Genomic DNA, 22941 nt, shown 5'->3' with positions numbered 1-22941 from the left:
TCTGAGGGGTCTTCAATGAGGTGCATAGTAGCTCAGCACCTCTCTCTAGTTGTTGGTAGGATGGTTCAGTTGCCTGATAACAGCTGGAAAGAACCTGTCTCTGAATCTGGAGCAATGTGTTTTCACTCTTCTGTACCTCATGCCTGATGGGAGAGGGGAGAAATGGGAGTGACTGGGGTGAGACTCGTCCATGATTATGCTGCTGGCCTTGCTGAGGCAGCATGAAGTATAAGCAATGTTTCCGTTATAGATAAAAACGTGTTGCTACACATATAACAGTTCACATGGCACTGTTGGCTTCTGTACATCAATCTAGTTTTTAACATTTTAGAGGTGCATGTACAACAGAACATTAGTTCTGTCACAAAAAAAAACCACTGGGTAATAGTATAATTTGGCACCCAATACAGCTCCTTATTTTGGGTGTCTTTCTCAGGACTTGACCACGTCTATGCCTCTTTAAATTCAATGCCATCTTTTTGATGACTCTATCAACAAGTATGGATCTTCCTCCTTTCTCTGCTCTGAACTTTATCCAATGCCTCTGTGGGGGAGACATTCTTGAACTATTATTCAGCCAATACTTCTCCAGTTGTTAAGGAATGGTTTTTGAGCTCGGGAAGTATGTACCAGTTTGAAGCTGTCTTTGCTTCATACAATTTAACAATTTAGATCAGAATTTGCATGGCATGATTAATAAGTTTGGAGATGAATAAGTATGTGGTAACAAAGACAGTGTAATCAAAAATTACAGCAGGATCTTGATCAATTGGGCAAATGGGCTGAAGAATGGCTGATGGAGTTCAATGCAAACAAGTGTGAGGCATTTGAAAAGTCAAGCCAGAGTTGGACCTTCACAGCGAATGGGAAGGCACTGGGGAGTGTTGTACGACAGAGGGATCTAGGAGTACAGGTGCACAGTTCCCTGAAAATGGGATCACTAGTATATAAGGTGGTAAATAAGGTAATGGTACTTTGGCCATTACTCAGGATATTAGTATCAAAGTTGAGATATTCTGCTACAGTTGTACAAAACGTTGGTGTGATTGCGTTTGGACTATTGTGTTCAGTTTGGTCGCCCTGCTATAGGAAGGAAGGCATTAAGCTGGAAAGATTTTAAGCTGTAGAGAAGATTTTCAAAGATGTTGCCAGGAGTCCAGGGCCTGAGCTACAAGGAGAGAGTGGGTAAGCTAGGACCTGGCAGGTTTGGCAGGCAGGTTTGCTAGTGCCTCACGGGTGAGTTTAAACTAAAACGCGGGGGGTGGAGTCAACAACGTGGACGCGTAACCGTGCAGCTAACGGTAAAGAGAGTGTAGGAAAGGTCATGTTTAAACTAATGGCAGGGGAATGGGACCCAATCAAAGGAGACAGGGGGCCATAAAAGGAGAACAGAAGCAAAAGGTAGAAGGGAGATAAGAAAAACTAACCTGAAAGCTGTGTGCCTTAATGCGAGAAGCATTCGAAATCAGGTGGATGAATTGAATGCGCAGTTAGTAGTTAAGGCATATGATATAGTTGGAATTACAGAGACACGGCTCCAGGGTGACGAAGGCTGGGAGCTAAACATGCAGGGGTATTTGATATTCAGGAAGGATAGGCCGAAAGGAAGAAGAGGTGGAGTGGCATTGCTGGTTAAAGAGGAGATTAATGCAATAGCAAGGAGACATTAGCTTGGATGCTGTAGAATCAGTCTGGGTAGAACTGCGAAATAGCCAAGGGCAGAAAAGGCTTGTACAGACCACCAAACAGCAGTAGCGAATTAGGGATGCGTATAGCAAAGGTACAGTAGTTATCATGGGTGACTTTAATCTACATATAGATTGGGCCAACCAAATTGGTAACTGCTGAGAAGGAGGATTTCCTGGAATGTATACGGGATGGGTTTTTAAACCAATATGTAGAGGAACCGACTAGAGGGCAGGCCATCCTAGACTGGGTGTTGTGTAATGAGAAAGGATTAGTTAGCGATCTTGTAGTGCAAGGCCCCTTGGGCAACAGTGACCATAATATGGTGAAATTCTGCATTTGGATGGAGTGTGACACGGTTAATTCAGAGACTAGGTTCCTGAACTTGAATAAAGGGTACTTTGACGGTATGAGACGGGAATTGGCAAGGATAGACTGGCAAATTATACTTAGAGGGTTGACAGTGGTGATGCAATGGCGAAGATTTAAAGACCGCATGGATAAACTCCAGAAATTGTTCATCCCTGTCTGGCGAAAAAATAAAATGGCACAAGGATAGTGTTAAAACCATGGAAGAGACATATAAATTGGCCAGAGAAGTGACAAACCAGAGGATTGGGAGAAATTTAGAACTCAACAAAGGGGTTAATTTGGAGGGAGAAAATAGAGTATGGAAGAAAGCTTGCAGGGAATATATAAAAATAACTGTAAAAGTTTATATAGGTATGTAATGTAAAAAGGAAAAGATTAGTGAAGACGAACGCAGGTCCCTTACAGTCAGAGACATGTGAATTTATAATGGGGAAACAAGGAAATGGCAGAACAGTTAAATGAGTACTTTGTTTGTGTCTTCCTCAGTGAAGACAGAACCAATCTCCTGGAAATACTAGGGGACAGAGAATCTAGTGGGAGGGAGGAACTGAAGGGAATCCACATTAGTCAGAAAATGGTGTTGGGTAAACTGTTGGGACTGAAGGCAGATTAATCCCCAGGGCCAGAAGGTATGCATCCCAGAGTACTGCAATAGGCAGTCATAGTTCAGAGTTTGTTTGAAGTTGTGTTTAATAGTCTGATGGCTGTGGGGAAGTAGCTGTTCCTGAACCTGGATGTTGCAGATTTCCGGCTCCTGTACATTCTACCTGATGGCAGCGGAGAGATGAGTGTGTGGCCAGGATGTTGTGGGTCCTTGATGATGTTGGCAGCCTTTTTGAGGTAGTGAGTGAGTGATCATTTTCCAATGTTCTCTCGACTCTGGATCAGTTCCTGTGGACTGGAGGGATGCCAATGTAACTACACTTTTTAAGAAAGGAGGGAGAGAGAAAACGGAATTATAGACCAGTAATCCTTACATTGGTAGTGGGGAAGATGCTGGAATCGATTATAGCAGCACATTTGGAAAGCAGTGTTGGGATCGGTAAAAGTCAGCATGGATTTATGAAGGGGATTTCATGCTTGTCAAATCTTTTGGAATTTTATGTAAGTGCGTGTGCAATATCTGGACTTTCAAAAAGTCTTTGACAAGGTCCCACACAAGAGATTAGTGTGCAAAATTAGAGCACATGGTATTGACATGGATAGAGAACTGGTTGACAGACAGGAAGCAAAGAGTAGGAATTAACGGGACCTTTTCAGAATGGCAGCCAGTGACTAGTGGGGTGTCGCAAGGCTTGGTGCTGGGACCCCAGTTGTTTACAATATATATTAACGATTTAGACGAGGGAATTAAACGTAACATCTCTAAGTTTGCGGATAACACGAAGCTGGGTGGGCAGTGTGAGCTGTGAGGAGGATGCTATGAGGCTGCAGGGTGACTTGGATAGTTTGGGTGAGTGGGCAGAAGCATGGTAGATGCTGTATAATGTGGATAAATGTGAGTTTACTGTAATCTGACAGACTCTATTTATATGTTCTCTGTTGTTTTTAAATTATTGTCTGTAACTGTGGAACTGTGCTGCTGCCTGTCTTGGCCAGGACTCTCTTGTAAAATAGATTTTTAATCTCAATGAGACTTCTCCTGGTTAAATAAAAGTTAAATTTGGTGGCAAGAACATAAGGCAGATCATTATCTGAATGGTGTCAGATTAGGAGAAGGGGAGGTGCAATGAGACCTGGGTGTGCTTGTACATCAGTCATTGAAAGTAAGCATGCAGGTAAGCAGACAGTGAAGAAAGTCAATGGCATGTTGGCCTTCATTGTGAGAGGATTTTAGTTTGGGGGCAAGGAGGTCCTACTGTAGTTGGGCAGGGCCTGGTGAGAGTATTGTGTGCAATTTTGGTCTCCTAATTTGAGGAAGGACGTTATTGCTATTGAGGGAGTGCAGCGTAGGTTCACCAGGTTAATTCCTGGGATGGCAGGACTGACGTATGATGAAAGAATGGGTCGACTGGGCTTGTATTCGCTGAAATTTAGAAGGATAAGAGGGAATCTTATGGAAACATATAAAATTCTTGAACAAGGTAGATGCATGAAAAATGTTCCCGATGTTGGGGGAGTCCAGAACCAGGGGTCACAGTTTAAGAATAAGGGGTAGGAAATTTAGGACTGAGATGAGGAATAACTTTTTCACCCAGAGAGTTGTGAGTCTGTGGAATTCTCTGCCACGAGGTAGTGGAGGCCAATTCACTGGATGTTTTCAAGAGAGAGTTAGATTTACAATACAATACAATACAATTTTATTTGTCATTTGAACCTCATTGAGGTTCAAATGAAATGTTGTTTCTACAGTCATGCACACAAGAAAGAACCAAGACACAACACAATTTACACAGACATCCATCACAGCGCATCTCCTCCTCGCTGTGATGGAAGGCAAAAACTTATCCCTCTCCTGCACTCCCCATTCCCCTCCCGATGTCAGAGTCAAAACCCCCGGCGGGCGATGGTAATTGTCCCGCGGCCATTAACGCCGCGCCGGGTGGTGCAAGGCCACGCTCCGGGTCTTGATGTTGGAGCCCCCGGCGGGCGCTAGCAAAGTCCCGCAGCCATTCCAAGCCGCGCGGGGCGGTGATGTAAGGCCCCGCTCCAGGTCATCTTCAACCCCGCAACTCGGGCGGGAGAAGTCGCCGTTGCGGATGCCCCGAAAAGCGGTCTCCCAGCAGGGACCCGCGGGCTCCCGGTATTACTGTCCACCAGACCTGCGGTAAGCCTCCGAATCTCCGGGGTCGGGTCGCAGCAGCGCGCCACTCCCGCTCCGAACTCGGCCAGCTCTACGATGGTGAGTAGGTCCGCAGGCTCCGCGACTGGAGCCCTAGGTCGTTCCTGCTGGAGGCCGCTCCACGTTGCTCAGCCCCAACGACAACGGAGATCCGACAAGGAAAAGGTCGGGTTCTCCGTGCAGGGGAAAGATTTTAAAAGTTTCCCAACACCCCCCCCCCCCCGCCCCCCACACACACACATACCCCGTCAAAAAAAATAAAAACTACATTGAAACAAGACAAAAAATAATAAAAAGACAGATGGACTGCAGAGGCCGCTGCGATGTGAGTCGCGCCGCCCAACCCTTTTAGCTCTTAGGGCTAATGGAATCAAGGGATATGGGGAGAAGGCAGGAACGGGGTACTGATTTTGGATGATCAGCCATGGTCATATTGATTGGCGGTGCTGGCTTGAAGGGCCGAATGGCCTACTCCTGCACCTATGTTCCACTCTTTGGTGTGTACGTGACTAAGCGGTGATCTTAAAGTGGAGTTTCAAATCACGAGAGGAATTGTTTTGGTGAATGCACAGAGTATTTTTCGCAGGGTAGGAGTGGCAAGAACCAGGTAACATAAGTTTCAGATGGGAGGGGATAGGGGACTGATAAGAGCCTTGGGGGCAACATTTTCACTGAGGGTGGTGGGTATATGGAACGAACTCCTCTGGCAGATGCAGGTATTATAACAGTGTTTACAAGACACTTGGACAGGTACATGGATAGGAAAGGTTTCGAGGGATATGGACCAAACACAGGCAAGTGGAATTAACTTAGAAGGGGCCGGCATGGACGAGTTGGGCTGAAGGGCCAGTTTCTGTGCTGTATAATTCCGTGTATGCTTTGCTAAAAGGCTGTGCTGATCAGCAGTATAAACTCGGAGCTTTTTCCGATTTTCAGATCTCTTAAGCTATGGAAGCAAATCAAGCTACAGTCCCAGTTGAAATTAGCTTTCTTCTGTGGACCTTTAAATTTCTTGTCTGTGTCTCTTGGCACTGTGTCCTTTTACCCACTAAGGCTTTAATTCTAATCTTTATGTATGAATAGCATAAAGTTAATTCCCCTTCTAGTTTATAAATGGCATGCTTTTCTTTAAATTCTGGCAGGATATGGATTCCCTGTGAAAGGAGAAGGAGACTCAAGCCTCAGTATTATGAATAGTAAGTACTCATGCCCTAGATGTGTTCCTGGCACTTTTTTTAATCAACATATTTAATTTTTCTGATTTGATTGGCTTTACTGAGGGTTAAAATTGAAGTTGGGGTGGTGAGGATGGGAGTTAAAATAGACCATCCTCAATTAATCTGTACAAGAGGAACAATTGACTTGCTATAAGGGGACTCCTTTTGGTTCAAAAATCCTTGTACATCATTGTTACAATTACAGGGCATTAAGAGAAAACTAAATAAATGGGTTCAGTAAAAAAAATCCTGTAACATCCAAGGATAAATTAACATTCATAGTATTGATGTCTAGATCTTCTTCAAACCTTCAATGCACAGAGTAACACCTAAATATATAGTTTGTAATATGGTCCATTGAGGTCAGTGGAATTAATTTCAGAGGCATGCACCCTGTACTTAAACTCCTAAATAGTGATCAGGAGAGTACGTTTTGGCGGGAAATTCCAATTTTATTTCAAACTTTAAATAAGTTTCCCATTGAATGATTTTGGGATTGCTATCAGTTATCTCATGTTTATTCAGTAATTCGTTCTATAAAACTTTCATTAATTAAAGTTGAACGTTATTTGCTATTTTTGATTGTAGCTTTCAGCTCTAATCTTGATCCAACCTGACCTGAAATGTCACCTAAACATGTTCTCCAGAGATGCTGCCTGACCTGTAGAGTTGCTCCAGCGCTTTTTGTCTTTCTTTATCTTTTATTTTCCTTCAGGTTGGGGGGAGTTCCCCCCCCCCCCCCCCCCCCCCCCCCCCCGGCCACGGGTACCATGTAATCCCGTGCTACCTGCTCCATGGTCGGATAGTTGGCAACTAAACCATCTCCCCCACCTGGTTTGCCAGGTGAGGAGGGGACTGTGGACCCCCAGCAGGACCAAAAACAAGACCTGTCAAAGGGCAGATGAGCTTCAGGCGAGCAAACACCCATCCACACTTCAGTAGAAGTTGCGATCACTGTGGTACATAGCATTGCAAGCAATGATGATAAAAAGCACACACACCAAAATCCTATACTTCCAGCGGCGGACGTCCGCAGGAACTGGAGGACAGGGATGTGTGGTGCGTCCGTCACCGTTCCCATCGGAAACCAGCATCATTGCATCACTAATGTTTTCAACAATGATGAATGAGGAAAAAAAATCCTTTCACCTTAAACCTATGCCCTTTTGTTTTCGACATACCATCACGGGAAAATATTCTTAATATGTACCCTATCCATGCCTCTTGTAATTCCTCATAATGTTATATACCTCTATCAGGTCATTATGCTTCAAGGAAAATAAACTGTTGATCCAATCTTTCTTTAACTAGCACCCTGCAATCTAGCAATGCTGAGATTAAAGCTGAGCAATGTTCTTCTTGAAAGGTGGAACAGGCATGCAGGGCTGAATCGTCTGCTTCTGAATATTTTTTATGTTCTTTCTGTCAAAACTGTCGTTCATTCAGAACTATCTAAATCTTTAATGATTTAAGTTCCCTGAAGAATACAACAAATTCAGGCCAGAATTGAAGTTTGTCATCTAAATCATACAAAAACCTATGTACAAAGTCGAAGGCGAGAAAGATTGCTTTGCTACTGACTGTAAAATCCAGGCTATCATATCAACTCGAGTAAATCAATAACCATGGCTCAATAGGTTATTGCCTAACCGTCTGTCAGTTTTTGTAGCAATAAATGTAATGAAAGAGATTTACGTTCTCACATCCGACGCCGTCAACATTATTCACAATCTATTTGGTTTCTTATCAGCTCATTCACTTCCAGAACCTCTGAGCTATTGAGCTCAAGCTTTTATATAAACATAAACTCTCTGATTTCAAGCCATTTAATTACTAATTCCTAATCTAACTATTTGCTGCTGTGAAATATTCAGGGTGGGGCAGCACAATGATTCAGCGGTAGAGTTGCAGCGTTACAGCTCCAGAGACCCAGGTTCGATCATGATTACGGGTGTTATCTGTATGGAGTTTGTACGTTCTCCCCATGACCACGTGGGTTTCCCCAGGTGCTCTGGTTTCCTCCCACAATCCAAAGATGTAAAGGTTTGTGGTGTTAGCCGTGACTAAGGATGACCTTCTCTTTTGCTTGCTGTGTCAGTGCAGAGCAGGAGAAGATAAAATATATGCTGGGTCCAGGCATTGTTATAAGGCAGAGAAAACCGGTGTTGGCTTGGATTGCTTTAGTTCGGAAGTGATGTCCGTGGTAACGGATTGTTAACATGGGGTATTGGGTGCTAGTTGGAGGATCGTGATCAATGAGCCCTGGAAGGGTTCAGTAACCTGGGAGTCTGATTGAACGTGGGAGTTGGTGGGTGGGTAGATTTGTTTCATGTGGTCAATGCCTTCTGGCTGTGGAGGCAAGAAAGGGTTTAGTTGAGAGAGGCAGGTTGTATCGTGGGGATAGACTCAAGGTGCTGGAGTAACTCGGCGGGTCAAGGAGCATCTCTGAAGAAAAGGAATAGGTGACGTTTCCGTGGGGAGTTTGGATGAAATGATTTGTAGTAGAACTGATTGATGGATGGAGCGGATGCAAGAGAGTTGAACAAGGTTTGTGTGTTTAAAATGGTGGAGAGAATGGAGGATTGGATTTTAGAACTGATGATAGGTAGGCCTGTAGGAGAGTTGGTAAGTCCACCACTTAGATACAGATTTAGCTGGACTAGAATCCCAATCCCAGGCTGGGACTTACTGAAATGAGGCATCCTGTCAATTCCACAGCTCCAGAGAAGGCAGCTCTCTGAAAGCCTTGTGGGATACCGAGTGCCCCATGACTGACACCCTTTGGATCCATGCTACCTAAGCAACACTGGCCAATAAGTAAAGTAGCCGATAAACCTTGGTGTAAACCGTGACCCTTGGAGACCAGTTTCCAGAATTAGACAATTGGAACTTAAATCCCAGCTAATCACATTCCACGTTGGGAAACGTTGACTTTCATATAGCCAGCACCGAAAAAGGCAGTGCAGTGCCATTAAATTCCTGGGTAGGGACCTTTTGTTGTGGGACTTGGTTGTGAAAGTACATTGATTGTAAATTTTATATTCTTGAAAACAGCTTAACAGCAGAGCATATGGTTATTTCAGTACGCAGAGAGATCTGCTCTTCCAGTAGGAAGAGTTAATAATAGTCTGCTGATCGTGAATTTGGGATTTAATTTGCGATATGGGGCAATGTGATCAGCAAGTCATGGTAAGGGTTGGTGATTAATGTGGTGAGTTCAGGTCTGTAGTTTAATTGTTTTTATGTTTTTATCTTTTATTAATTTAGTAATTAAAAATATTTTGAAGTAAACTTCAAGTTCAAGTGAGTTTATTGTCATGTTTGATCACAACTTGATTATTTTTTGAATATTTTAATTATTTGAAGTCTCTTAAACTATGTTTTTAACAGTTGTGATCTTTGGAGATGGTTAAAAATGCCTTAGAAAGCAACACATTGAGATGTTCTGGGGATAGACACAAAATGCTTGAGTAACTCAGCGGGACAGGCAGCATATTTGGAGAGAAGGAATAGATGTTTCGGGTCGAGACCCTTCTTCAGACTGAGAGTCAGTGGAGAGGGAAAGACGTAGATAAGAAAGGGTAAGGTATGAAAATAGGACAAAGGGAATGGAAATCAAGGAAAATGTAGAATAGATCATTGTTAGCTGGGAGAAGGTAACAACAAAGGAAACAGAGATAAAATGTAGTCGGAAACAGTAAGACTGGTCGGAAAACTGGGAAAGGGGAGGGATGGAGAGAGAGAGGGAAAGCAAGTTGGAAGTTAATGTTCATACCGCTGGGATGTAAGCTTCCCAAATGAAATATGAGGTGCTGTTCCTCCAATTTGCGCTGGGCCTCACTCTTGACAATGGTGGAGGTCCAGGTCAGTGTGGGAATGGGAGGGGGAGTTAAATTGTCCAGCAAACAGGAGATCAGGTGGGTTTAGGCAGACTGAACAGAGATATTCAGCGAAACGATCGCCAAGCCTGCACTTGGTCTCACCGATATATAGGAGTCCACATCTGGAACATCAGATACAGTAGATGTGGTTGGAGGAGGTGCAGGTAAACCTCTGCATCACCTGAAAAGACTGTCGGGGTCCTTGGACACAGTCGAGGGGGTAGTAATAGGGACAGTTGTTGCATCTCCTGCAGTTGTAGGGGAAAGTACTTTGGGAGAGGGTGATTTAGGTGGGATGTTGACTAGGGAATTGCGGAGGTAACGGTCTCTGTGGAAAGCGGAAAGGGGTGGAGTTGGGAAGATGTGGCGAGTGGCGGGATCCCATTGGAGGTGGCGGAAATGTTGGAGGATTATGTGCTGGGGACTGGAATCTCCAGATCCTCCATTTGAGGCACAGTCACTGCAGCCCAGTCTGTCTGGGAGAACAGCCATGTCATTGAAATCTCTAGGTTGATTAGTCCTGTGAAATCAATAAATATAAGGAGCTGCTTAAAAGCTGAGGTCTCAAATCAAGTAGATCAAGATGACCTGGATTATTTTCAATATTGTAAGATAGACATAAATTGCTGGAGTAACAGCGGGAGAAGGATTTCCGATCCGAAACGTCACCCATTCCTTCTCTCCAGAGATACTGCCTGTCCCGCCGAGTTACTCCAGCATTTTGTGTCTATCTTTGGTTTAAACCAGCATCTGCAGTTCCTTCCGACTCTATATTGTAAGACTTCTCTACACTTCATCTGTACCAATCTTCAGTTTCTCTATCTTGCTCTGATGCCATGACCTCCTTTGTCATTTAGTCTCTCCTGCCACTCTTAGACCTTCCCTTACATTTTATTTTCTTCCTGGTTCTTATATTTTATGCTTACCCTATACTTGGATTAAGTTACAATTCTATTAATGGTTCATGGTAATTTATTGTCACATGTACCGATGTACAGTGCAATTATTTTTCTCATACAATTCTTGACAATCGTATTATAAATACATGGTAAGCAGCACAGTGGCACAGCTAGTATTGCTACTGACTCACAACTGCAGTGACTGAGGTTCAATCCTTACCGCTGGTGCTGTCTGTGGTGTTTGCAAGTTCCTCCAGGTGCTCAGGTTCCACATTCCAAAATGATGCGGCGGCCACAGTAAGGTGACAGAATGCTTTTGGTGGCATGTATTTAATAGATAAATGGGAGCAGTTAGTGAGAGAGGGAGGGTGAGAAAGAAAGCAATGTTGGAACTATGAGCTGTAGATGCAGAACATAGTAGTTGTTTGGAAACCTGAGACCAACGAGTATCCAGGAGTACCTGTCTGAAGAAGGGTTTCGGCCCGAAACGTCGCCTATTTCCTTCGCTCCATAGATGCTGCTGCACCCGCTGAGTTCCTCCAGCAATTTTGTGTACCTTCCAGGAGTACCTTACTGGATCAGGTAGTAATCATGGGGAGAAAAGAACTGATCTAATGACTTGAGTCTGATTCTGATCATCCCTACTGTTTGTGGAGTTTGCACCTAATCCCTTTGATTCTGTGGGATTTGTCAGAAGTTCCGATTTCCTGCTATATACTGAAAGACTTGATATTTCTAGGGTTAATTGGATTCCAGTAATTACTGTACTGCAGGTGGGTGATTGGGATGGTGGTGTTAATGAGCGAGTGTGAGAATAGATTACAGGGAAGATAACATTAATAAGATTGCACGGAAAGCCCAAATGGTCTCAATGTTGCAAAGAAAGATGGGAAATATGATGATATCATATGCCCCAAGGACTACAACATATCCAGATGGATAATGAAGCAGTTTCTCAATCTTTTATCAGAATGTGTTGAAACTGCACAAAAGGCCAAAGAGTGAAGTCCAAGTTGAAATCACATGGAGAATTAAAATGACGTGATATGAGCTCGGGGTCACCTTTGCTGATTGTCAAAATGCTCAGCTAGCCTGCATTTATTTTCAAAGATAATAGAGACGAGTTTCATGTTAGCAGCTTCTTCTTGCGTATGGCGTGCACAGCCTAAAGTTGTAGGACAACTTGTTCTATTTGATCTTATTTGATTGTGCACACCAGGTTGATTGCTTGTCGAAACAGGGCGGACCACGTGAAGGTTGCAATCTCCCACCCCATGTTAGTAGCTGTAATTGTTGCTTGTACTAGTGAAGCCACTCTTATCTTTTTGTAAAATGGAGGATTTTTCTTAGGGGAAAAAATGTTTAGCATTGAATACTAAAGATGTTGAGGGGTTGGACAGGCTAGATGCAGGAAGATTGCTCCCGATGTTGGGGAAGTCCAGGACAGAGGGTCACAGCTTAAGGATAAGGGGGAAATCCTTTAAAACCGAGATGAGAAGAACTTTTTTCACACAGAGAGTGGTGAATCTCTGGAACTCCCTGCCACAGAGGGTAGTCGAGGCCAGTTCATTGGCTATATTTAAGAGGGAGTTAGATGTGGCCCTTGTGGCTAAGGGGATCAGAGGGTATGGAGAGAAGGCAGGTACGGGATACTGAGTTAGATGATCAGCCATGATCATATTGAATGGCGGTGCAGGCTCGAAGGGCCGAATGGCCTACTCCTGCACCCAATTTCTATGTTTCTATGTTTCTAAAATGTAAGGGCTATATTTTGCTTTAGTACAATACAATAAATACAATATTTATTCCATGTCATTTGAACCTCAGAGAGGCTCAAACGAAACTCCATTTCCATGGAGTTTGTAACACAATAGAATGGGTGGAATTGCTGCTATTGACTCTGAATGCTGTAATTTTACGGGTCACGTTTGGAAACATTTCGGACTTTACTTTTAGAGATGGAATTTCCCATGTGAAGTGAAAGTAATGTTGAACCTGGATTTAGCTGAAATTGTAAAATTTATTGGGTGATAGAGGCACCAGAAACTATGGAATTAAAGGAGGTCAATGCCAGTGGATTCTAGAGGACTAATGAGTAAACTCTTGTGTTGGACTATGACAATGCAACAATAAAGATGCAGCTGTAAACATGTTTCAATTATTATTTCTGAGCTGACACTATAATATGTTGCATTAAGAAAGCAGAAGTAAGATAGTACTTTTTTTCAACTTAGTAAGTCTTTCTGTTGATAGTTAAAATCCAGAAAACTGATTACAGATCATTTTTACAATTCAAGCAGTTGGCATTAATAATTTACTTAACAGTAGAATTGGATATGATGACTGTAATATAAAATTGGTATTTTCCAGTTAACTTTGATTTTTTTTTTGTATAAATTTGAATAAAATTGGTATTTTCCAGTTAACTTTGATTTTTTTTTTGTATAAATTTGAATAACGGTTTTATTTCATCGCTTTTTACGCAAAAACAAAGGTTTTTTTTTGTTGTTGCAGCATTTTGCAGATGTGAATGGCATTTCTCTTTTATCTTTCTGTTGCTTGTGTGTTTTGTGGTTTTGCTTTCTGCGTCTCCTCAACAGAGATGTCAGCAGCTGCTCTATTCATTGATGCATAGAGCTCTCCCGGGGAGTAACTAAAACATAACTCTGTGATATCCAGACTGCTCCCGAGTTATTTATGTTTATCTGTTAGAAAATTGGTAGATGGGTAGGATGTTTAATATTTTTGTTCCCTACTTGCAGCTCCCGGTTTTGACCTCCTAAATGTTGGCTTTTCTATCCTAGGATCGGAATACATTCCATCGGTTCGATAAATTCAATGCTAAGTACAACCCGATTGGAGAATCAATTCTTCGTGAGATTTTCATCAAAACTGACAATTACATCGGTGGCAAGTACTTTGGTCACATTATAAAGGTTAGAATCACAGTGGCAGTCAAGTATGTAAGAATATTACTTGGAGCAAGTGTTTCAAAATGGAAGATCGTTTTCTATGAATCTTAACCAGATGTTGTTTCAGAGTACTTGAGCACTGGATATATCATTTAATTTCGAATATATTTTTGGAATCTTCTACCAGAAACAAATGATTCTGGTTCTCTTTTTTTGAGCAAAATATTATATATTGTGCTTGATTAGAAACATAGAAACATAGAAATTAGGTGCAGGAGTAGGCCATTCAGCCCTTCGAGCCTGCACCGCCATTCAATATGATCATGGCTGATCATCCAACTCAGTATCCCGTACCTGCCTTCTCTCCATACCCTCTGATCCCCTTAGCCACAAGGGCCACATCTAACTCCCTCTTAAATATAGCCAATGAACTGGCCTCAACTACCCTCTGTGGCAGAGAGTTCCAGAGATTCACCACTCTCTGTGTGAAAAAAGTTTTTCTCATCTCGGTTTTAAAGGATTTCCCCCTTATCCTTAAGCTGTGACCCCTTGTCCTGGACTTCCCCAACATCAGGAACAATCTTCCTGCATCTAGCCTGTCCAACCCCTTAAGAATTTTGTAAGTTTCTATAAGATCCCCTCTCATTCTCCTAAATTCTAGAGAGTATAAACCAAGTCTATCCAGTCTTTCTTCATAAGACAGTCCTGACATCCCAGGAACCAGTCTGGTGAACCTTCTCTGCACTCCCTCTATGGCAATAATGTCCTTCCTCAGATTTGGAGACCAAAACTGTACGCAATACTCCAGGTGTGGTCTCACCAAGACCCTGTACAACTGCAGTAGAACCTCCCTGCTCCTATACTCAAATCCTTTTGCTATGAAAGCGAACATACCATTCGCTTTCTTCACTGCCTGCTGCACCTGCATGCCTACTTTCAATGACTGGTGTACCATGACACCCAGGTCTCGCTGCATCTCCCCTTTTCCTAATCGGCCACCATTTAGATAATAGTCTGCTTTCCTGTTTTTGCCACCAAAATGGATAACCTCACATTTATCCACATTATACTGCATCTGCCAAACATTTGCCCACTCACCCAGCCTATCCAAGTCACCTTGCAGTCTCCTAGCATCCTCCTCACAGCTAACACTGCCCCCCAGCTTAGTGTCATCCGCAAACTTGGAAATATTGCCTTCAATTCCCTCATCCAGATCATTAATATATATTGTAAATAGCTGGGGTCCCAGCACTGAGCCTAGCGGTACCCCACTAGTCACTGCCCGCCATTGTGAAAAGGACCCGTTTACTCCTACTCTTTGCTTCCTGTTTGTCAGCCAGTTCTCTATCCACATCAATACTGAACCCCCAATGCCGTGTGCTTTAAGTTTGTATACTAATCTCTTATGTGGGACCTTGTCGAAAGCCTTCTGGAAGTCCAGATACACCACATCCACTGGTTCTCCCCTATCCACGCTACTAGTTACATCCTCGAAAAATTCTATAAGATTCGTCAGACATGATTTACCTTTCGTAAATCCATGCTGACTTTGTCCAATGATTTCACCACTTTCCAAATGTGCTGCTATCCCATCTTTAATAACTGACTCTAGCAGTTTTCCCACTACCGATGTTAGACTAACTGGTCTGTAATTCCCCGTTTTCTCTCTCCCTCCCTTCTTAAAAAGTGGGGTTACGTTTGCTACCCGCCAATCCTCAGGAACTACTCCAGAATCTAAAGAGTTTTGAAAGATTATTACTAATGCATCCACTATTTCTGGAGCTACTTCCTTAAGTACTCTGGGATTATCTTTACTAGTTTTATTTTTCACCCCTTTTTAAAATGCATGTTTATTACTTGATGCTAGTTTCATCAATAATTGATGCAGGTAAATCATCAATTACTTTTCCCCTTCTTGGCAATAACTGGCCTTAACTGAACTGCATCCAATGACAAGAATTGAGATCAAAACATTAATGTATGGGTAATCCCTTGACAATCTCTGTCTATGTCTCTTGTTTCACTCCAATACAATATATTCGAAGGAATAACTTATTTTGAATAGCAGTAGTGAACTAATATACATTTTCTGAGGTCTTGCCGAACAGAAAGTTGTTTCTGAGAGCAGATGTTTTAGAAGGATGCAGATTATAAATGTAAAAATAAAAGATAAGGAGCACTATAAGGATAATTTGTTTCTGGTAGAAACATAGAAAAATAGGTGCAGGTGTAGGCCATTCGGCCCTTCGAGGCAGCACCGCCATTCAATATGATCACAGCTGATCATCTAAAATCAGTACCCCGTTCCTGCTTTTTCCACATATCCCTTGATTTCATTAGACCTTCAGAGCTAAATCTAACTCTCTCTTGAAAACAATATGTTTTAAAAAATCTTCAAAATTAAATTTTATATACAGTGCCCAATGGGTACTCTGAAACTACATCAGTTTAAGATTGGCCAAATATTATCGTCCAATTTGAAACACTGCTGCTCCAAGAAAAATAGTATTTTGCCACATTTTTGGTTCTGTGACTACGTTTCTATCCCTGGTTGGGAGTCCGAGTTGCACTTGGAAACGGGCACTTCCCATATGTGCTATGTTTTCATATAGTCCATTGAGTCTTTGCTGGGTTGTAACAGAAGTGAAGAAGTTAATAATTTCCTAGACTGCTCATAGGCTTTCGACCTACACAGAATTTAAATCCATATCACATATTTGCTTAAAATGTAAACTAGATTGTAATATCATCTTGGGTTTGGTTCAAATTTTAATTGCCAGTAGAGCCATACTTCTAAAACCCATGGAAACTGATATAGTGCCAGTTATAAAGTAAAGAAAACCCTGCCCTTTTCAGGTGATAAAGTATAGGGTGTCTTGTGTACCTAACCTTGCTACCCATTGAATGAAAAAGGAATGCAGACAAACTTGTAGCAGAAATTAATAGTTCTAATAGGGGATCAGAATACATGAAGTGCTGAGTTATGAAGTTAATCTTCTTGTGTTAAATTCTTTATCTGTGCTCGAAGGGTCTCAGATGTTAGTCAGGCATCCCCATACAAAGAGGGAGGGAAGGGAGAAAGGGACAATTGCACTCCAAGACATCTTGCAACGTGTATTAAAGCAGCAACAATCCACAGATAGATACAAAATGTGAGAGTAATTCAGCGGGTCAGGCAACATCTTTGGAGAAACTGCCTGACCCTCTGAGTTACTCCAGCACTTTGTCTCTATCTTTGCTATAAACCAGCATCTACAGTTCTTTGTTGCTACTTGTAATCCACAGAATTGTTTGTCAGGGTGGCCTCAAGTACTGGTTTATTTGCAGTGATGAATGAATGAACCGACTTGAAAACATCTATTAACTGTAAAAAGTCAGTTTTAATCTTGTACTCTGCAGGAGGTGATGGAAGATCTCGAAGAAAGCAAGTACCAGAATGCAGAATTGCGCCTGTCCATCTATGGTCGCACCAGGGATGAATGGGATCGACTGGCAAAGTGGGCAGTGAAGCACAAAGTCTATTCCAACAATGTCTGCTGGCTAATGCAGGTGCCACGGCTTTTGTAAGTATGATTATCTGCTGCAAGGATAACATTTATTTTTAAGTCACCATTATCTTGCATCAGTCCAACCAGATTCGATAAAGGTGAAACTAACATAGACCTCGACCCCAAAGGTGGAAAACTGGTATTGGTATTGAATGAATAAGTTTATTGGCCAAGTATTCACATACAAGGAATTTGCCTTGGTGCTCCACCCGCAAGTGACAACATGACATACAGTGACAGTTACAATGACACATAAAACGTTAAACATTAATAATAAAACATTATTGATTAAACATGTGAATTAAATAAAATACCAGAGCAAAAAGAGGCTACAGATTTTTGGTTATTGAGTAGAGCTACTACTCGTGGGGGAAAAAAGCTGTTTTTATGTCTGGCTGTGGCAGCTTTGACAGTCCAGAGTCGCCTTCCAGAGGGAAGCGATTCAAAGAGTTGGTGGCCAGGGGGAGAGGGGTCAGAGATGATCTTACCCGCTCGCTTCCTGGCCGTTGCAGTGTACAATTCATCAATGGAGGGAAGGTTGCAGTCAATAACCTTCTCAGCTGATCGGACGATTCGCTGCAGCCTCCGGATGTTGTGCTTGGTGGCTGAGCCAAACCAGACCATGATGGAAAAGGTGAGGACAGACTCTACGATGGCTGTATAGAATTGGATCATCATTGCCTGTGGCAGATTGTGCTTCCTCAGCTGCCGCAGGAAGTACATCTTCTGTTGTGCTTTTTTGACTGGAGTCAATGGTGGCCCCGCACTTGGTCCTTGGAGATAATGGTTCCGAGGAACTTAAAAGACTCCACAGATGTGATTGTGGTGTTGTTGATGGTGAGTGGGGTGAGGAGAGGGATAGTTCTCCTAAAGTCTACAATCAATCCCACTGTCTTAAGAGCATTGAGCTATTAAGACAGAGCATTGGTTCAATACTGTCACTTGTTCCGAGATAGAATGGAAAGCTATCAAGCCAAACACATGCAGAACAGCTAGAGTGAAGAAACATACCAGAGTGCAGAATGTTGTTTTCAAGTATTGTAGCATAACAGTTCCAGTGAAAAAGTCCAATGTCCACAATGGGGTAAGTTGGAAGATCAGGATTGTGCCCTTGGCTTTATGGAAGTACCACTCATTATAAAGGGGAAGAAGCTGTAGAAAGACACAAAATGTTGGAGTAACTCAGCGGGACAGGCAGCATTTGTGGAAAGAAGGAATGGGTGATGTTTCGGGTCGAGACCCTTCTTCAGACTGGTTAGGGATAAGGGAAATGAGAGATATGGATGGTGATGTGGAGAGATAAAGACCAATGAATGAAAGATATGCAAAAAAAGTAACGATGATAAAGGAAACAGGGCATTGGTAGCTGTTTGTAAGGTGAAAATGAGAAGCTGGTGCGACTTGGGTGGGGGAGAGATAGAGAGAGAGGGAATGCTGGGGCTACCAGAAGTGAGAGAAATCAATACTCGTACACTGAGCTGTAAGCTGCCCAAACAAAATATGAGATGCTGTTTCTCCAATTTGCGTTTGAACTCACTCTAACAATGGAGGAGACCGATGACAGAAAAGTCTGTGGAGGAATGGGAAGGAGAATTAAAGTGTCCAGCAACCAGGAGATCGGGTAGGTTCACGCAGGCTAAGTGAAGGTGTTCCGCAAAACGATCGCCCAGCCTGCGTTTGGTCTCGCCAATGTATAAGAGTCTACATCTTGAACAAAGGATACAGTAGATGAGGTTGAAGGAGGAGCAAGTGAACCTTTGCCTAACCTGAAAGGACTGTCGGGGACCCTGGACAGAGTCGAGGGAGGAGGTATAGCGACAGGTGTTGCATCTTCTGTGGTTTCAGGGGAAGGTACTTGGGGAGGGGGTGGTTTGGGTGGGAAGAGATGAGTTAACCAGGGAGTTGCGGAGGGAACTGTCTCTGCGGAAGGCGGATAGGGGCGGAGATAGGAAAATATGGCTTGCGGTGGGATGCCGTTGGAGGCAGAGGAAATTTCGGTGAATTATGCGACGGCTGATGGGGTGGAAGGTAAGGACTAGGGGGACTGTCACTGTTGCGACTAGGGGGAGGGGAGCAAGGCCTCATCTATAATGGGAGAAGGGAACCACCATTCCCTAAAGAATGAAGACAACTCGGATGTTCAAGTATGGAACACCTCATCTTAGGCGCAGATGCGGCCTAGATGGAGGAATTGGGAGTAAGGGATAAAGTCTTTGCAGGAAGCAGGATGGGAAGAAGTGTAGCTGTGGGAGTTAGTGGGTTTAAAATAGACGTCTGTCAATAATCTATTTATTGTGATGGAGACTGTGAGATCAAGAAAGGGGAGGGAGGTGTCGGTGATGGTCCAAGTAAATTTGAGCGCAGGATGAAAATTGGTTGTGAAGTTGATGAAGTCCATGAGTTCTGCATGGGTGCAGGAGGTAGCAGATGTAACGGAGATAGAGTTCGGGGATGGGGCCAGTGTACGCCTGGAACAGGGATTATTCAACAAACTCTACAAAGTGGCAGGCATAGCTGGGGCCCATGCGGGTGCCCATAGCTATGCCTTGGACTTGGAGGAAGTGGGAGGAGTCACAGGAGAAATTATTGAGGGTGAGGACCAGCTCCGCTAGGCGGAGTAGAGTGTTAGTGGAGGGAAATTGGGTGGTTCTGTGGTCGAGGAAGAAACGGGGGACTTTAAGGCCTTCCTAGTGGGGGATGGAGGTGTAGAGTGACTTGCCGTCCATAGTAAAGATGAGGGAGTGGGGGCTCGGAGAGCGGAAGTCATTAAAGAGACGAAGGGCATGTGAGGTATCTTGGACATAGGTCGGGAGAGATTGGACCAGGGGGGATAGGGTGGAGTGGAGTTGGGACAGGAGCAGGCGGAAATAATGGGTCTGCCAGGGCAGTTGTGTTTGTGGATTTTGGGGTGAAGGTAAAAACAGGCTGAGCGGGGCTAGGGAACGATAAGGTTGGAGGTTGTGGAAGTCAGACAGCCAGAAGTGATGTCATCAGTAATGGTGTTTGAGATTAAGGCGTGATGCTTATCCTGTTCCTGTCTCTGGTGGCATGTGCTTTCATACTTTTGTATCTTCTGCCTGATGGGAGTGGGAAGAAGGAGGAATGACTGGGTTGAGAAAGGTCCTTGATTATGCTGGAAGCTGGATTACTGGTGCATTTCAGAAAGAGCAGACATTCTTTGAGGGGTTTTAGTGCAGCTGAAATTAATCAATGATAATACAGGATATGATTGTGGTGTTGTGCCATGTGGTACTCCCACTTGCTTTTTACCTCTGTTCCCACAATCCTCACACCTAACCTTTAAATTAAGTGTGTATTGTGAACCAGTGTTGATCAGCTGAAGTATCCCATGGATAGTAAAACCAACTAAAATTTACTATTAATCTACTCGTATCATCCAGCTTTAAGAGCGGCAATCCTTCTCCCTTCTGCCCCCTCCCCCACCATAGTCGTCCTGCCCAAAGATCTTAGAGCAGAGCAAGATAGGCCACTCCTGCGAAATACAATGGGCTGACGTGTAGTACGCTACGGAGGGGATCCTGGGCATTTTTCCCCACCCATTTTAGTAACCGGAGCCTACCTGACCCGACCCGACTCGCAGTGTAATCAATGTTGCGGGGCAACAGTTTGTGTGTGTGATATAGGGTTAGATTCATAATTCTGTCAGTTCATACTTCTTGTCAAGAATAAAATTTGACCCTGGTAATTGTCTTTTTTTATGTTTTTTAAATCATTTATTTTTAAATGGCTCACAAGCAGTGTTTGAGTTGATTTTGTAGTAACTGGAACCTACCCGACCCGACTCGCAGGGTAATTGACATTGCGGGGGGAGTTTTTGTGTGTGATATAGGGTTAGATTCATAATTCTGTCAGTTCATACTTCTGTTAATTCTTGTTAAAGAATAAAATGTTTATAAACACACATACATGAATGTGATATAAATGTATATAATCATATAACACACACAATTATATTTCTTCTGATGCAATGATGAACTTTATTTCAGACTAGACAAGGGACATTAAATAAGAAACATTGTAAACCTCCCCGCAACTTCACACACACTAGGCCTTATCCAACCCCTCAACTCTTTCCCCTCCCCCCCCCCCCCCCCCGGCACTCCCTCGCCTGCCCCCACACTACAATGTCTCCCCCCCTCCTATGCCCCTCTCCCCGCTGCCCCGGGCCGCGCTCCCTCTCCCCGCTGCCCCGGGCCGCTCACTCCCTCTCCCCGCTGTCCCGGCCGCACACTCCCTCTCCCCGCTGCGGAAACAAAGATCCGATCTTTGGCCGGAAGCAAGATGGCGGAACAAGATGGCGGGGACTGGTTGCTAAAATGGGTCCTATAATCACCCATGAATCTGCCCATGAGCGTACTACGCGTTTGCGTGAGAGTAACCCATCTTGCTCTGCTCTAAGATCTTTGGTCCTGCCTGATCCACTGTTTACATCCATTTATCCCTTTGTTATCACCTCTTCCACAGCCAACATTGGACCATTGTGGGATTTGTCTTTCTTTGGTCATCGGTGCCGGCTCTGATTTTGTTATGAACCTTTTCATACCCCCAGTTTCCCTCTCCCTGACTCTGAAGAAGGTTCTCGACCCGAAATGTCACCTAGTCCTTTTCTCCAGAGATACTGCCTGACCTGCTGAGTTACTCCACCACTTTGTGTCTATCTCCATTAATAAGCAGAGTTGGTTGTTTCCTTCAGTTTACAGTGCCTGAAGTACTTTCTCAACCAAATGGATTTTTGGTGATATTTAGACACCATATTTTTCTTCTTCGCAAACTTCAACGCAGATAATACCAGAGTTCAAACTCGAACCGGGGTCGCTGGAGATGTGAGACTGCAGTTCTACCTGCTGCATCACTCTGCTATCCCAGCAAAATGTTCATGTAGCTGAACCTGTAAAAAGGGAAATTGTTCATCACAGCTCTTTGGTAGAATTATGTAGAAAATGCAGTATTTACTAAGCTGGGGTCAATGGTGTAAGTGAGCTTTGCTATTAGAATGGTTTTTATTTGGATGCATTTGTTTAGTGGTTTGTTGCCAGGCAAATCCAAACAAATTCTGAAGACAAAATGGCTCTTCGGGTTCAGCTTTCCATCTTTATTTCAATTAATAATAATTTGTAATCTGTTCATAGCATAAACTTGGACATCATTCAGCTTTACGAGCTGCTGTGCACAAGGGACTTGTTGGGTTCAACTTCTGATCTATCTTACAGGAACATTAATAAGCATTTGATTATGTACTCTAAGCCAATCTTTTACTTTGTTTAAATCCATTTGGGATAATTGCTTTGGTATAAATCTAACCTGTCTGCTGCGATAATGGATGTTGTCGAATCAATGAAACGATGAGTTATTTAACTTGGCATTCAATTGCTTTCAGCGATGTCTTCCGTACAAAGAAACAGCTGAGCAACTTCCAAGATATGTTGGAGAACATATTTATTCCCATTTTTGAAGCGACAATTAATCCTCGCAGTCACCCAGAGCTTCATCTGTTCCTTCAGCACGTGAGTAAATTAGAAATAGTGGGACAATGGCTATTATTCAGATTTACCAGAAGAAATGGAACAGAAACAACTATGCATTATGTTTCTCGTAAAAATCCAGTTACTTCCAGTTTAGTTGG

At 43.2% G+C, this 22941-nt stretch overlaps 1 protein-coding gene across 5 annotated transcripts in view; it reads left to right on the top strand.

Annotated features, from left to right (window-relative positions):
• The window catches only part of ampd2 (adenosine monophosphate deaminase 2), a 118583-nt gene that overhangs the window by 85380 nt on the left and 10262 nt on the right, over nucleotides 1-22941 (top strand). For all 5 annotated transcript variants that reach the window (XM_033042899.1, XM_033042894.1, XM_033042900.1 and 2 more), the window contains exons 11-13: nucleotides 13642-13773; nucleotides 17149-17312; nucleotides 22696-22822. In XM_033042899.1, the coding sequence (XP_032898790.1) occupies nucleotides 13642-13773; nucleotides 17149-17312; nucleotides 22696-22822 (423 nt within the window). The remainder of the gene's footprint in view (nucleotides 1-13641; nucleotides 13774-17148; nucleotides 17313-22695; nucleotides 22823-22941) is intronic.

This window comes from Amblyraja radiata, chromosome 24 (genome assembly GCF_010909765.2).
Source record: "Amblyraja radiata isolate CabotCenter1 chromosome 24, sAmbRad1.1.pri, whole genome shotgun sequence".
In the NCBI taxonomy this organism is placed as follows: Eukaryota; Metazoa; Chordata; class Chondrichthyes; order Rajiformes; family Rajidae; genus Amblyraja; species Amblyraja radiata.
Note: the sequence above shows the minus strand (reverse complement) of the source record. Positions and strands in the feature narration are given on the sequence as shown.